Genomic DNA, 16,623 nt, shown 5'->3' on the forward strand with positions numbered 1-16,623 from the left:
TCCCTTTTCAGTCAGTGTGTTTGTAATTCTCCAAATGCTTTTTGCAGTGTAATGGGCTGGTACCTTATCATCCATTTGAGTTCCAAGTACTTTTGGTGATGTGTGCCCTTTTCTGTGCAGCTGCTCTCAGAAGAGCAATCTGAATGTGCCAAGCAAAGCCTGTGTTTTGGATTTGTTTATTCTTAAGGACTTGTTCCAAAAGACATGGATTTCTTTAATAGCAGCTTCATGAAAATGTTTAGGTTAGATGCAAATTATAGTGGCCTTAAACTTAATTTGCAGTATATTCTGCGAAGTCATCTTATTTCTCTCTTCATTCCCCTCCTCAGAGTGAAGGGAAACTTTCCATTAGTGACTGTCATGCCTGGAACCAAAGAGCTTTTTGCACAGTGCTGTCCCTTGGTAACACCAAGCGTGGGGACATTTCTAGTCCCAGTAGAGATCAGCCAGCAGTTGGTACAACAGATATGACGGTTTCTGGGTTGGCAGAAAGGGAAAATTGCCTACTTACAGCAGTTGCAAGCCCAGCATCTGCATGGGCAATAAAAAGAAACTTCCACTGTGTTCTGCCAAGAGGGCTTTTTACACAGAGCAGCCAGAAGGATCTACTGCTCTTACTTAGCGATGGGAACGCTTACAATAAAGGCTTGGATGCTAATAGCCACAGAGGAAGCTTGGTTATGGAGTTAAGGCACACCAGTACTGCCTCTGGACATGTTACTGTTCACGGAGCAGATAAAATGGCTCCTTCTGCTTAGCTTTTAGTGTGGGGTGGGATTGTCCACAGAGTGGCAGAGGTATCATGACATTTTTCGGTAGTTCCTTGCCAGTGTGAGAGTGGTACTGGGAATTCATGCCAGTATCAACCCCTTGCCTGCATCCAGCTGCTCATCTCTGGTTTGTTTTGTTGGTTTTTTTTGGTGTTTTTTTTTTTCTCTTCTCCTTTTGTGTCAGCACTAGTAGTGAGCTGAATTGGAGAACTGCTCTGACTCAAGAACTTGTTTTTGCTGATCATTAATTATAGCTGCTAGTGTAGGGAAGGGAGAGGATCAGGCATGAGTGGGTGCAATGTTGTAGATGTATGCTGGTATCTGTGGTTTATGATGAGCAGTTCTCTTGAACCACAGTTAATGGGCTGCCTTTTTTTGCATGAAAAGCTTGTGTAAAACTTTTTGGGACTTAAGTGAGCTCAAGGGCTTAGAAACACCTTTTTATTTTTGTGAATGCCTTAAGAAAATTATGTGGAAAACTGTTGAGTTAATGGAATTTTCACTTTGAAAGTCACATGGATATGAATCTAGGTGTCGTATCTGGAAAGGCAGCCCCCAGGTACTGTTTAAAAACTTTGTGATGTCCATGGAAAGGGCTTTACATGGAACAAGGAATGTGTCATTAGGAGATGTCTGTGTTTGGTTCTTACTGTCTCATGACTGGTGGAATGCTTGAATTCTTCCAAGCCCATAAATTTTCCTAAACCACTATGGTAAATTGACTTTATACAGATGGACTTCTGCCTCCATTGTTTGCTTAATCTTAATAAATTAATAACCCTTGTGTTTTTAAACCTATTTGTATCTCCATTGGCACTACTGTCTCTATCTTTTACATCGCTTTCTAGCCTTAATTTTGTGTGAGCTGCCCATCCCTTTTTCATCTCTCTGCAGAATGATTTTTATCTTGTCTAGCTGTACTGATTGAGGTCCTCTTAGGTTGTAGCAAACTGATCTTTGACCTGGAGAAGCAAACAAATCCTCTTCTAAAAATATGATCTTTGGGTTCTGGCCCAGTTATAAAATGCCTCTTTCCAGCAGGGCATTATCTGACCACGTAACAGTGCCAATTCCTGCAAATGTTGCTCAACATACCACAAGATGATCATCTAAATGTTTAAACAAATCTAATAGCATCATAAATAAAATGTGTTCAGTGGGGTAAATTGTCATCTTGTGTGCTAGGGTAAAGCTCTGTAACAGAGAAAAGCCATACAGTGTTGTCTGGTTTTATCTGCCTTCATGTCTTTTAAGTATTTAATCTAAGATACACATCTTAGATTCCAGTTCAGCAGTTTTTCCTCTATCCAGATATTTATTTCTTAGTACTTTTTAATATCCTTTTGCTTTGCCTGTGACATGGCATAGGACACTGCAGGTATGATTCTTCCCAAAACAAGTGTGTTTTGGTTTCTAGTGGTGAATTACCTTAGAGACTGGCAGCTGTCTCATCAGATCCCAAATTGTCCCCTTTGCTTTGGTTGGGTCTTTTTGTCCCTGCTGAAATTAAATACAAGGGTGATGTTTTTTTTGGAGTTCAGGCTCTTTGTGCTGCAAACTAGATATACTTAGTTGGCTATTTAATTACACAGACCAATGGCTTGGTGTTTCCTATTTTGAGGCTGGAGAAAGAGGGTGGCGTGCATGCTCGTGCTCTTCAGAGGTGTTTTTTTCTCGTTGGGGAAGTGAGACAAAACGAGCTGCAGGCCTGGGCTGAAGCTAACATTGCTGTAGTAATAAATGCCATGCTGGGGTGGAAACTAATTAAAGGGAGAGGGGGTGATGATACCCTGGGTGCATTAAGAAGTGTGACTAGCAGGTTGAGAGAGGTTTTCCTCCCCCACTACTCTGTCCTAGTGAGGTCAAATCTAGAGTATTGTGTCTAGTTCTGGGCTCCCCAGCTCAAGAGAGACAGGGAATTACTGGAGAGAGTCCAGCAGAGGCTGCAAAGATGATGAGGGGACTGGAGGATCTTGCATATGAGGACAGGCTGAGAAACCTGGGACCGCTTAGCCTGAGAAGAGTAGACTGAGAGGATATGTCATTAATGCTGATCAATATTTAAAAAGTGTGGGTCAAGATGATGGGGGCAGACTGTTTTCAGTGTTGCTCAATGATGGGACAAGTAGACAAACTGGAAAACAGGAAGTTGCACCTAAACATGAGGAAAAATTTTGAGTGTGGCAGAGCACTGGAATAGGCTGCTCAGAGAGGTTGTGGAGTTTCCTTTTCTGGAGAGATTTCAAACCCATCTGGATGTGATCCTGTGAAACCTGCTGTAGGTGAACCTGCTTTTGCAGGAGGGTTGGATTAGATGATCTCCAGAGCTGGTCCCTTCCAATTCCCACCACTGGGTGATTCTGTGAATCTGAGTTTTGCTCCTATTCTGTGTTTAAAAAAAAAAAAAAGAAAAGAAAAAGTCCCAATGTGTCTCTTGTAAAGTCTGTAGATGGACAGCCTCTAGGCCAGCTCTTTGAAATATTCATCTTTTAATGGGCCACTGTAGTCTACCTCCTTGCCATCTCTTTTGTCACAGCTTGGGACCACTCGGATACCATTGTTAGGGTGGTGATTTTGGTCTGCCTGATGTGGAAAGAGGGAGCTAATTTCTGTCTGTTAATACTCAACCTCTGACTTAACCTTGTTCCCTTCTGAGCGTTTATACAAGCTCTTTTTCCTCCAGTCCTTTGTAGTAATCCAGATGCTTGTGTTCTTTCCCTCCTACACAGCAGATGGAGATGGCAGAAGTCTTTTGATGACTGCTTCCCTCTTTTTACATAAATTTTACAAACTGATGAGTTTGCTAGTTGGGACTTGGTACAGCTGGTAAGCCCTGTCCAGCAGGTGGGGCATTGTTGCCTTGCCAATGGTTATTTGGATTTTTAGGGACTTAAGCTTTTAATTCAAACTGGAAGGTGAGGTTTGCTGTATGGTTACAGGAGAGGGAAAGGCAGATTCTTCGTATGACATGTCACAATAAATCTGTTTCATTTTAGCCAAAACTCTTCTTCTAAATTCATGTTAATTCTCTAAATGATACTCTAAATTGGAAGAAAGTGACTCAGAGGTGGTTTTGCTTGTCGAAAAGTTGAACTTCTGCTTTTTTATGTGTTGTTCTAGGCTTGTACCTCGTATGAAAAATATTTGTTAGATTTTGGCATGAGTTAGGTGGTCATCATTTACATTCCAAGAAAGCTTAAATGGGTTTGCAGTTTGCTGTCTCCATTCCACTATTGCCTGTCTAGTAAAGGCCAGTTTTTGGCTTGCTGTTTTACTGCTCATAGTTTTAACCTTACTGAAAAGTTCTTGCCCTGTTGAGGTGAACAAGATAGTTTTTTCCACTCAAGCCTACGTAAATTCATCTGTTCTACACTGATTTCACAATTTAGATCCTTTTTATTTTGCAACTTGGACATCCATTTCACAACCACAGGGCTTAGAGGCATATTTTGGTGGGATCCTGTAAATAATGTTAGAAAATCTGTTAGTAAAAGAGAGGGAGAACCTTAGTCTCAGCCTAGTGATTTTGGTAGTTGCATGAGAATGAATTGCATGTACACGGATGGAATTTGTATCGGAGATGCAAAATACGACAGGACTGTTACTTATGTTACTTCTGGTGTATTTTTAGGAATATCTTGGTGGATAAGCCCAATGATCAGTCCTCAAGATGGTCTTCAGAAAGCAATTATCCTCCCCAGGTAAGCATTTGGATCTCTGCAACATTATAGCTGTGTTGTGCAACTTAATGTATACTTCATATTTTATGTAGGCTACCACCATTTATATTGACAGTCCTTATAGGCTCTTTATCTCAGTAGACTGCAGGTGTTTATATTTCCAGCAACTTATTTGTGATCTTTCAAGAAATATTACTTTTTTTGAGTTGGGGGAGGGGAAGGGGGAAGCTTCACATTGCATCCTTGCCAATGGTGGTTGTACTGGAAATAATCTAACCTTATGGTTAGATTAAGCTGCTAATGAGGCATGCAGGTCCCCCTTTGTCAGCGCTACTGGAAACTGTTGTAGATTGCTGGCCCTGAAGCCCAGATCTAAGGAGTTTGTGCTTGTTTTTCCTAATAGCATGTTTAGAAGTGTAGACTCTATTTAAAGAGACATGAATATCACCTCTTCTTCTGGTTAAGCGGCTTATTAAAATAAGATTTGTATTGATTGTGGTGTCTAATTTGCTTTTTCACTGTTAATTAGATTGTTAGATTATCCAGGAAAAAAGACTTACCCTTTTACTTTTTTTCCCCTTCGATAAATGTGTTTTCTTTTTGTTTATGCTCGATATATACCGTATTGTTCTTACTTCTTGATCATTTTCTGTAGTTATTATGCAGGTTGTTTTAAATTATTTAAGACACTCATGCACAGTGGTTACCCAGTGTCGCTCTTATGTGAAGTTCTACTTACTTCTTATTTAATCCTTGAATTCCTCATAAGTCTCAGAAGTTTTTGTCTAAATAAGTGTCGCTACTTTGCTTTGAAGGTGTGCTGAGAAAGTCTGTAATCTAGATTGGCAGCTCCCTATAGGAGCAGGTCATTTCAGCCAGCTGAAAAGCTTTCATCTTGATTTTTCATGATAGTGGTCTATACTGTTGTGTCTGTAGCAGTGGGGTATTTTTAAGAGGAGAGCTAAAGCTATCTTGTTCATTGCATTAATGTTTCATAAACCTGCTTGTGAAGATTAGTAATTTTGATCCTCTTGATACTTTTGTGCATCTACTGCTCTCTTAATTTTCTTTTTCAAATGTATATATATTTTGATGTACAGCAGGGGAATTTAATCCATAGCCTGAAGCAAGCAGTTTTAGTCTATCCAGGAACTATCAGTTGCAGGGTAATGGGTACTGAGCACATGTTGCATCCTAGTCTGTGCTATCCTTTACTTCCTTTCATGCAGGAAGCGAGGTGATTTCCTTTCCCCCCTCCCCTGAAGCTCTTTTTTCCCAAGGCAGATTTGGCTTGTGGTACAGCTTTGGACAGGGTTTTTTTTCGCTTGAGATGCTCTTAATTGTTGCTAGAAGTTGCTTTTCCATTTTTAAAGCCATCCTGAATATTTTGTGCTTTAAAAAAAAAAATTATTCTGGAATGGGAATACATCTCTTGTGATTGGATGTTGTAGAATATTGTCTACCTGTGCTTAAAGCTGACAGGCAGTGATACGGTTGTATTCAGGCATGTGGATTAAGCAAGGGATAATTACAGTGATGGTCTTGTGCAAACCATGTGAGCTTGTTAAAGATATCTTCTAACAATTTTATGTGTATTTGATCATAGCATTGAAGAACTACTGAATCCAGTCCTTGGAGAAGGGCACTGCTTTTCATGTACCCAAGTCATTGAAATAAATGTTTTTGATAGGGGAGAGATGAACTAACATCATATATATGCCCCCACACAGAGATAGATCTTGTATTTATCATCTGCTGTATATCTGTCTATCACCTGTGTCTTTCTCTTCTATTTATCCTTCTGCTAGCTATATCTCCTACCTGTCTAGTTATATCTCCTGATTAGAGGTATTTTGATCTGACTTGGAAAAAGTGAGTCTTGGTAATGGCACCTTAGACCGTCAAGACAGTGTTTGAGTGTTTTTCTGTGTTACTTAATGACAAAACCACCAGAAGATCTAGCTGTCCTAAGCACAAAAGGCTGGAATCCTGCTGGGTCCCTCTTACTTGTGTCCAGTAGTGAGAATATAAAGTACTCTGTAGTCGAGTTGCTCGTGTATTCAGCAAGCCCAATCCTGAGCGCTGATGATACATTTGCAGTGTCGCTAATATGTACTTTAGCTGATTCTCATGTTTCTAACTTGAGTGTTTAATTATTCATGTACAGCATTTTTTTACAGTGTAACATCTCTGTTGAAAATTTAACTGTAAAGAGGGAACAGGGAATTGAAATTTTCCAGAAGAGGCTCATGTGCAAAGGCAATTTTTGTTATTTCTGCATACACAGAAACAGTTCCAAATTGTGTTGTCTCACACTTGACAAAAGAACTTCAGATTTGGTTGCATTTTGCTCAAAATAGCTAGTTCTTGCACCTTGTGCAGATTTCCTGATTCCTTGTTCTTGCAGATGGCTGATGTTCTTAAAGTGGATTCTTAACTTGGAAAACTTCAGTTGAAATAGTGGGTGACTGAATTACAAGTGTGGTGAGGAGTTGGGGGAAGATTAGTTGCTTTATGTTAGAAGCTGACTATTTCACCTTTAAGAGATTGCATGACTTCAGTTCCCCTGAGTAAACACCGTGTACCCTATGGAAAATGAAGCTGTAAAGCATCTTATGCCTTGTGTGTTGGCATGACTGCATTTAAAAATTGGTCATTTTTGCAGTGACGCACTTGTTAAATGAAGTGTGTGGGTGGCCATAATAGTCCAGGATAGCAAGTGAACTAAAACTTGGTAAAAATAAATCTTTCCCTGTGTCCAACTTTGTTAGCTGAAACTGGGACTAAGACACAACACGAGGACTGATGTCAGTCCTGCTCAATGGAATGTGCTGTGAGATATTTTAATAAGCTGCAGCCCTAATCATGGAATCATAGTACGTCTTGAGTTGGAAGGGACCTTAAAGATGATGTAGTCCCAACCCTCTGCCACGGGCAGGGACATCTACTAAACCAGGTTGCTTGAGGCCCCATCTGACCTGGTGCTGAGCAGTTTCAGGCTTGAAGCCTCTACAACTTGTGTGGGCAACCTGTTCCAGTGCTTCATGGCACCATCTTCACCCTCATGGTGAAGAATTTCTTCTTAATGTCTAGTCTAAATATAATATCTTTCGGTTTGGTGTAATCACCCCTCATTGTATCATTCTGTGCCTTTGTAAGAAGTCTCTCTCCAGCCATCCTGTAGGCCCCCTTCAAATACTGAAAAGCTGCTGTGAGGTCTCCCTGGAGTCTTCTCTGGGGCTGAACAACCTCAACTCTTAGCCAAACTTCATAGAAGTAGTGCTCTAGCACACTGATCATTTTCATGGCCTCTTCTTGATCCACTTTTAACAGTTCCATGTCCTTGTGTTTGGGGGCTTCAGAGCTGGACACAGTATTCCATGTGGGGTCTCATGAGTGTGGAGCAGAGAGAAAGAATCCCCTCCCTTGACCTACTGGCCACGCTGCTTTCAATCACTGAGTTACTGAGTGTCTCACCTTAATATAAGGGTTTAGTAGTTCCCTGCTGAGGTGGTCATGCTATACTGGCTTAGAGGTAAAAGTAGGAGTCCCTAAATATTGATTAATTCCCTTTCCCTGTTGATTGAAGCAAAAAAGCTCTCCAGGCACCTTTATTCTTTCAGAGAGTTCCTCTTGCTGGGGTAAGCATGAATCAGAAGAATCTGAGTAAGAATCTGAGAATGTGTTCAGTAGCTCAGTGAAGATCCATGCTTTATGCAAAGGGAAGGAAAACGAAAGTGGAAGTGCAGATGGATGAAATGCTGCCACGTGACTATATTTAGTGAAGGGCTTTCCTAGCTTTATGGCTATGGCAGAGTTAAATAATTCTTGTGGCCATGAAAGCCACCAGTTGGTTATGAATGATTGCCAGTGAAAGGAAATACATATGACAGCTGTTTTTCTGTTTATTGAAGGAGATGTCTTTCTTCAGTCTTGAAATAGAATGACCTAGAAATTATATATTCAATAATAAGCCTGTTATGTAGTAACCTATTCAGGCAGAAGGGGGCTGATGGTTCTATTCTTAAACTACTTCTCAGTTTACATAGGAAGTGTGAAGCAATAAGGCTGGCAGGGCTGGAGACCATGGCCTGGTCAGAAGTCCTCATCCTGATGGCTCCTTCAATGGTCTGAATTGTAAGGCTGCACGCAGAAGAACATTTAATTCCCCTGAGTGTCTTGATCAGAACTGTGTAGAACAAAAGGATGGATTTTTATTTAGCCGCAAACTTGATTACAAAAGCATTAGGTAGGTTTGTGTAGTGGACAAGGGCAGCTCCTGTTATTTCGTGTCTTTGTTTTCACCTGTAATACAAGTTTCACTGCTTGCTAATAAAAAAAGCTTGAGCAGAAATGGTTAAAGAGAACCCCCTGTACTTGGCACTGGTGTGGCTGCAACCTGAAATACTGTGTTCAGCTTTGAGATCTTCACCACAAGAAGGACATAGAAGTGCTGAACTGGGTCCAGAGAAGGACAAAAACAAGGTGAAAAATCTAGAGAACTAGTCCTGTGAGGAGCCACAGAGGGAACAGGGGTTGTTTAGCCTGGAGAAGAATGAGGGTTTATCTTCACTCTCTTCACAGCTCCCTGAAAGGAGGTTGTGAAGAGGTGGAGGTTGGGCTTTTCTCCCAAGGGGCAAGTGACAGAATGAGAGGAAGTGGCTTGAAGTTGCATCAGGGTAGGTTTAGGTTGGATATTGGGGGAAGTGTCTTCCCCAAAAGCTCTGTAACAGGCTGCCCACCATCCCTGGAGCTATTCAAAAGACCTGTGGAAGTGGTGGCAATGGACATGGTTTAGTAGTGGACTTGGTGGTGTTAATGTTTGTACTCAGTGACCTTAGAGTTCTTTTTGAGCCTGAATGGTTCTACGATTCTGTGAAAATACAATGTGACTCTTAATTCACTCAGCTTCTGTAGTGCAATTTGGACTCTGGTCCAATGTATTTGATGTGAAAATGTGTTATTTTGAGCAGTTAAAGAGCCTGCATATATACTGGCACTGTCCAAGCAATTGGTTTCAGTTTTGCATCTGAGAAGACCAGTTTTCTTCTTCTGATTGCTATCCCTCTGTGTGGATTGTATCAGGATCTAATTTAAAGTACACTAATAAAATTTACACTCGGTTGCGTGATGCAGAAGCATGCATATGGTTGTCATCAAATGGTAGCACAGACTAGAGGTTCAAAACGGTTTGGAATTTGCTGCAGCTCCCAGTGTGACGGGGCTGGGTTTGCTCTTTTAAATGAGTGGCCTGTAACAAGCTGTTGAGGTGTTGATGTGCCGTACGTTTCTTACTCTGCTCGTTGTGCATCTTCACTTAAAAATGTGTTAAACGTAAACCCAAAACTCTACTCTTCTAATGTTTTGTAGCATCTTTTAAGTGTTGTAATTTGCGCTTTAACAACCAGGCTGAGGGTTTTTTTTAATGCAGTTAATGCCAATTAGTGTCTGTGTGCAATGCTGCTAATGAATCATAGAATTATGTTGGTTGGAAAAGACCTTCAACTACCAAGTCCGCTGCTAAACTGTGTTCCTCAGCACCACATCTACATGTCAAATATTTTGGTATGCATATTTGTCTGAAATCTCAGACTTGTTCTCTCCAGGTTGAATAAATCACTTGATCTTACATACACATGTCTTTCAAAGCTGTAGTCTGTCACATCTCAAATACTGGTAGCAGTCCAAAAATATCCATGCAGCCAGCTGTTTGCAGCTCTTGAGGCAGCATATTTTTTCACCATTAGTGAGATCTGTAGCTGGTATCCACAGTGGCAGCAGCGTGTACATTTGTATATGAAGCCAAAAAGGACCGCTATGTATGTTGTTATGTACGTGTGTATCATAGAATGGTTTGGGTTGGAAGGGACCTTCAATGGTCATCTAGTCCAAACCTTGTGCAGTGAGCGAGGACATCAGCTAGATCAGGTTGCTCAGAGCCTCAAAAACCTGACCTGAATTTTTTCCAGCTATAGGGCATCTACCACCTCTCTGGGAGACCTATGCCAGTATTTCACCACCCACAGCATTAAACATTTCTTCCTTAGATCTAGTCTGAATCTCACCTCTGTTGGTTGAAAACCATCACCCCTTGTCCTGTCACAATAGGCCACACTAAAAAGACTGTTCCAGACTCTGACAGGGCCACCTTAAGTGCTGAAAAGCTGCTTGGTGAAGTCTCCTTGGAGCCTTCACCAAGCTTAACACCTCTCTGAGCCTTTTCTCATAGCAGAGTTGTTCCAGCCCTCTGATCTTTTCACTATCTCTTAGCTATAAAAAAGCATCCATAGGTGCAGGTATTGGGCCATGTGTAGGAGAAGGATTGGTTTTGGATAGCTTTAGAAGACTATAGGGACGATTTGCCTTTGCTTGAATTAGAGAAAGCTATGTTTTGTCTTTGACTATGAGGGTAATGTTAAACACCTTGTAACTGAAGGAGAGAAACTAGGCAGAATTTGGTTGGATGTGTTAAAACATTGTTTGGTTATTTTGACCTATTGTATGCCTTAATTACACGTATGCCATTAGAGAATGACCAATGGGGATGTGACACTTGTGCCTTCTGATAGACTAGATAACTTTGCTGTGTAACGGAATAAACGTCTGCGCCTGCTTACATCTGGTCCAGAAAGCATTGCTCGAGGTGATTAAAACATCTGTATTACAACAGCCATGGGTCTGAAATCAAATCCATCTTTTGTTTCCATGTCAGGCAGTAGATAAATTCGCAAGGAGATTGTGTTTAGCTTTTAGGGTTGTTTTCTGTGGTGTTGGCCTTACTGAGCAGGTAAAGGGATGTGTGGAAGCAGGGAGTGCTGCAGAGTTCCTTCTCCATCTCTAGGTTTAAGAAATTGCTGCTAGACACATGGAGCAATTGCTATGTCTTGCTCCCTTCTAGGCACGTATCCCAAGATTTCACTGCAGCCCTGGTATTCTTTCCCTTAATTTAGGGTAAGAACTGAATAATGCAGGATGACTTTGTGGCAGGCTTTTTCAGGTCTTGTGTGGTGCTTGAGAAAGTCTTGAGACTTACTTGAGGAAGTCAGTCTGTCTTCATGACCCAAGCATTAGGTTTGTGATTCCAGCAAGATAAAGGAATTGCAGTTGCTGATGCTGACAGTGCTGGCTTCACTTCTTTGCTGCAGATTTCTCCCCAAGCTCAAGATCTGATGGCGTAGGAGGAGTGCTTAGATGTTGTTGTGTACTGGCTGTTCTGCATGGGAATTTTGGCAGCGGGCTGTGCCATGTATCAAGCACTGCCTTGCTCATTAGAGGACCATCCTTTTGCTCATCCTTTCCTTTTCTCTGCTTTAGAAAAACCAGTTTTCTGTACAGAGCCTTTTCTTTCTGAAGTTAGGAAGTACTTTGAGACAAAGAATGGCTTACTGCTAGTTAAACTAGCAATGGGTTATGACATTTAGATGGATGATATTCTTCAGAAAACTAGAATTCTTTCATAAAAAAAAAAAATCCCAAACAACCTGGAAAAGCACCGAAGCATTCTTCTGTTGTACACTGGCAGTGCTCACACTCACTTATTTTCTTCGTTTTGAAAAAATCTGAGCTGCTGGAAACATTTTATGCAGTAAATCTTCCTTATTCTGTTAGGTACCCATCCACTCTGCATAATCACCTGCAACTGCTAGCTGCACAAGTACTTCTTTTAAATGAAGCTTTTTGTAAATGTAGTGAGAACCAGCCACTTGGATCACACATTTATCCTGATGCTCTCTAGGATGATGTCACTATTGCTTCTAGATGGAGAATTAGCTGCTTTATTGGGCCATGAGAGAACGACTGAACTAAATGAATGGGAAAATGCGTTCCATTTCTCACACAGAAGGTACACTTCTAGGGTAAAATTGTTCTACTAATGGACTTGTTTAGCACAAGGAGAGTGATGCCATGGGAGATGACAAAATCACAGAATGGTGGGGGTTGAAAGGGACCTCTAGAGATCATTTAGACTGACCCCCTAGCTAAAGCAGGATTAGCTAGCATTGGTTGCACAGGAGTACACCCAGGTGGGCCCTGAAAATCTCCAGAGAAAGGGACTCCACAACTTCTCTGGGCAGCCTGGTCTGAGGAAAGAAGAAAAGAACCAGAACTTCCTGGGTTCCAGTTTATGCCCATTACCCTTTGGCCTGTCACTGGGCACCACTGAGAAGTCTGTCCTCATCCTCTTGCCCCCCAACCTTTAGATACTGATCAGCAGTATCTGCTCTTCTTCAGGTGGAGCAGCCTCAGGTCATTCAGCCTTTCCTCCTCAGAGAGATGCTTCACATCCCCCGCTCATTTTCATGGCCGTTTGCTGGGCTCTCTCCAGTAGTTTCAATCTCTTGAACTGGGGAGCCCAAGGCTGTACCAGTGCTCCAGATGTGAGGTACTAGTCTGTACTCAGGAACCATCAGAGGCAGGCACATGCATGCAAATACTTGCTGCTGTTGAGGGACTTGGAACACTGCATCAGGTCTGATTTGGCAGCGCTGCTTCTTGGAGGAATGGGCCACCAGCAGTGCTTGCAGTGGGAGGTGTCCTACAATGCCTGACTGATCCTGCCTGTGCTGTAGCCTTGATCACAGGGTTTTGTAGTAAAATCCAACATGATAAGTAATTCTGCGCTTCATCTAATTTCTCTGTGCGCTGCTTATTTTGAAGAAGCTAGGGAAGAGCATGAGACAGATTGTTTTCTGGTATAAAATTCAACATATTCTTCAAACCGGGATGTCTCCAGGCTCCCTCCAAGATGTTTTTTAGTAGGGGAAGGTTAAATTAACTCGGTGCTTCATGGTCCGTGATGGATGTTGCATGCACTTCCCTGTGTACACTTTTCCAGTGGAATAGATCTTCTCATCCAGAGGCGCTGGTGAGGTGGGTAGCTGGGGCCTGACTGTAACTAATCTGACTATTCATACACTGTTGGGAGGGATGACATTTGTGTTAGGGAGGACAGTCTCATAATTTTATGCGTAAAACTCCTTTATTGTTAGTGAAGTGGCTTGGTTTTTTATTCGGTAGAGTCAATAAGCAGTTGGTTCCTACATTAGCCACACATGAAATTTGGTCTGTGTTCAGCGGTTAAATAGTATCTGCCTAGAGAGGAAAAGTCATTTGATGTTCTCTTAGCCTGTGGAACATGCTGTATTTATCTAATTATGTATTCAGTTTAGGTTTCTTTTTGGGCTGTAGTGGGTGTTTGAATCATCGCTCTCCGTAGTTTGATCCTTTTTGCCAGATTTCAAGAAGTCTTGCATCCAACTTGAAGGAATGTATGTAAGCCCTGAATAGAAATGCTAGGAATAGGTGGTTCAACCAAATCTTTTTCCTTGATAAACTGCTTTTGAAGTAATATTCCTAAATCCCTTCTGCTTCGTTCCAGGAACAAAGGGGAAAATACAATAACGGGGAGACACTTTCGTAACTTTAATTCTCTGGCTTTGTTAGCTCCATTTTTGGATGCTGTAATACTTCCCCCTTAGTGTGTTTTGCAGCCTTGGCTTCAATATTAAAATTCATTGTTCTCTCTTCTGCAGTATTTGATTCTGAAACTTGAAAGACCTGCCATAGTCCAGAGTATCACATTTGGCAAATATGAGAAAACGCACGTCTGCAATTTAAAGAAGTTTAAAGTCTTTGGTGGGATGAATGAGGAAAACATGACAGATCTGTTATCCAGGTAAGATGTGATTTCAGCAGCTGTGGTAGTTGTAAAGGCTGGACCAAAATGCTGTTACCCCTTTGCTCCCAAGCAGATACATGGCTAACAGTGTAGTAGAGGTGTGGTTGTGATCCTGCAATTTTTACCCTTGGCTAGGTCAGGGAGCAGCAATCCCAATACTCACTCCAGGAAGCCTTCCTCGTTCTGCTCTAACCACAGAGGATTTGTGGGGAGATTTGGAAGAGCTGAGAGGGGCGTCCGATGTTGCTGGATTGTGACTGCTTCTTGTGCATGTTTGAGGCACAAGAGAAATGATTCCCTGGGTGGGGGTAACTAAGTAGCTTCGAAAAGCCTAAGTAACCTGCCTATGTCGAGAGCCTTATTGCAACTATAAACGTCTGTACTAGTCAAGTGTCTTTCTTCAGATGGGTGAATAAATAGGCAAATGGAAACCCCATGCTTCTTTAGTTGAAGTTAGTAGTCATATTGATAGGGAATAAAGAAAGAGCCTTTTGGCTATTCAAGCTATCCAGGGCTTCTGAGGAGTTTCTAATGTAAATTTGCAAGGGCCTTTTAAGGAGCCTTCTGTTTCAGAAGGGGAAATGATGTTTAAAGATCTAGGAATACAAGAGAAGTAAGTACCAAGAACTAGTTATTGTTGGAGTCCTCCAGGAGGAGTGTCTACCTCTGGGGAATGCACATCAGCTGTAGTAAAGCAGAATAGCCATGGAGAAACATGAAGTTTTGTTACAGGTGTTTCTCAAGACATAGAAACTGACCACAACCCTTCCCATCCTTTTGGCCAGTGGTGCAATTTGACTTCAGATTTCTGTGGGGGGTTGTAGCAGAGTAATGATTGGTATCTAATGTCATTTCACTTGTACTGAAGTTTAAGAAATATCTTTATTTACTTGCATCTTCTGTAAAAGTGGACATAAGTTTGTTTTTTTTTGATAAATTATACAAAATACTTTATGAAGTGATGCTCACAGATGGATTATAAAGCACTTTGGCAGTGTGGTAATCCTGAGAGCTATCTATCTCCCTCTTAAACAGAAAGGTGCTGTTGAGGCAGATTACTGTCAGCGTCACAGGGATGCAGACAAGCAGCATTGAGCCCATGTCAGTTCCCTCCCAAATCCACTCACCAGTTCTGCCTCCCAGGGAGACACAAGATGGTGGATAGCAGTCCAGGCCTTGGTCCAGCATGCGTGCTTATGATTCATAGTAACATGAAACAAGCTTGGTTTTTCAGGCATGACCTAGATCGTGTTTATTAGCTAGTCCTAAAATACAAGGTAAGATTTAGTAACCTTATTTATTTTTTCCCACAGTGGCTTAAAGAATGATTATAACAAAGAAACATTCACCTTGAAGCATAAAATTGATGAACAGATGTTCCCCTGTCGATTCATTAAGATAGGTAAATGCATTTTTTCAGCATTCTGAGTAGAAAATCTCTTCTAATACTTGTGCCGGTCTTGGCACTTGTGTGTTGTACTCAGGCAAAGTATCACAATAGCTGTTCCATTTCATGATCTTTTAGGCTGGTTAGATTGGAACACAGTGAAGTCCTGTTCCTGAGAAATAACAGCATCATAATTGAAATCGTGGGGAATGAAAGTGAAATAGAGTAATTTTCAGGAATACAGTTGCTGAGTCAACTAATTGCTGGAGAAGCTGCTTACTGTCCTACTACAAATTGCTATATAGAGCTTTGAAAAAAAAATCATTAACCTAAATAGTGGTAGAAGTTTCAGCATTGATAACCCCAGAGCTTGAAAAAAGTCGAAATCTTTTGTTCTTAAACACGCTTGCGACACAGAGCAACAGCAGAAACCTTCCTTGTTCTCTTCCTGCTACTGTAATCTTTATGCCTCAGCTCTGGCTAAAGATGACATCCAGGGGCTAAGAAAAATTGCACACTGTGGAGTCTCTTTTAGTCCTTCTGATGAAGCTTGCTAAAGGGGGTGATGGGGAAGGCTGGTGACTTGTGATGAGAGCAGGTGAGGATCTCTCTTCTTGCATTGTGCAGAACAGAGAACAAGTGTCTCACATTGGCTGTCGGTGATACTGGATGGATTTAATCCAGGAATTTAGAGCCTTTCAGCTTTTTGTAGCTTAGTAAATTTACCTGCCCCTTTCTGCTTACTGAAACAGTAAAAGAATGATTTGCTTTGATCTCGCTGTTTTAAGTTTAAAATAGAGGAAAGAGTTAGTTACTGAAAAATGAGATAAGATCTTGCTGACTAATTGAGATGAATTTAGGAGTGCTTTGAAGTGGTGGTCAGGTCCGTTGCCAGAACTTAGATGTTTGTGGCTGTAGAGTGGCTCTCCTTGGAGCCTTTTTCTCTTGTGTCTTCTGCACAATTTCCTGAATCTACTCCTCTATTTGCTTGAGGAATTGAAAGCTTTAGGCTGGCTATCAAATAATAATTTTTGTGCCATGGATGGTTCCCCTTGTTAGGGAAGTGGAGAAATTGGATGTTCCTTGCTTTTGGTTTTGGCTACTTCT

The 16,623-nt window shown here is 41.4% G+C and overlaps 1 protein-coding gene across 1 annotated transcript in view; it reads left to right on the forward strand.

The window, feature by feature from the left end:
- The window catches only part of MKLN1 (muskelin 1), a 116,166-nt gene that overhangs the window by 12,162 nt on the left and 87,381 nt on the right, over positions 1-16,623 (forward strand). The window contains exons 2-4 of the mRNA XM_054178606.1: positions 4,402-4,471; positions 13,984-14,126; positions 15,443-15,531. Of these exons, the coding sequence (XP_054034581.1) occupies positions 4,402-4,471; positions 13,984-14,126; positions 15,443-15,531 (302 nt within the window). The remainder of the gene's footprint in view (positions 1-4,401; positions 4,472-13,983; positions 14,127-15,442; positions 15,532-16,623) is intronic.

Source organism: Dryobates pubescens, chromosome Z, assembly GCF_014839835.1.
Source record: "Dryobates pubescens isolate bDryPub1 chromosome Z, bDryPub1.pri, whole genome shotgun sequence".
NCBI lineage: Eukaryota > Metazoa > Chordata > Aves > Piciformes > Picidae > Dryobates > Dryobates pubescens.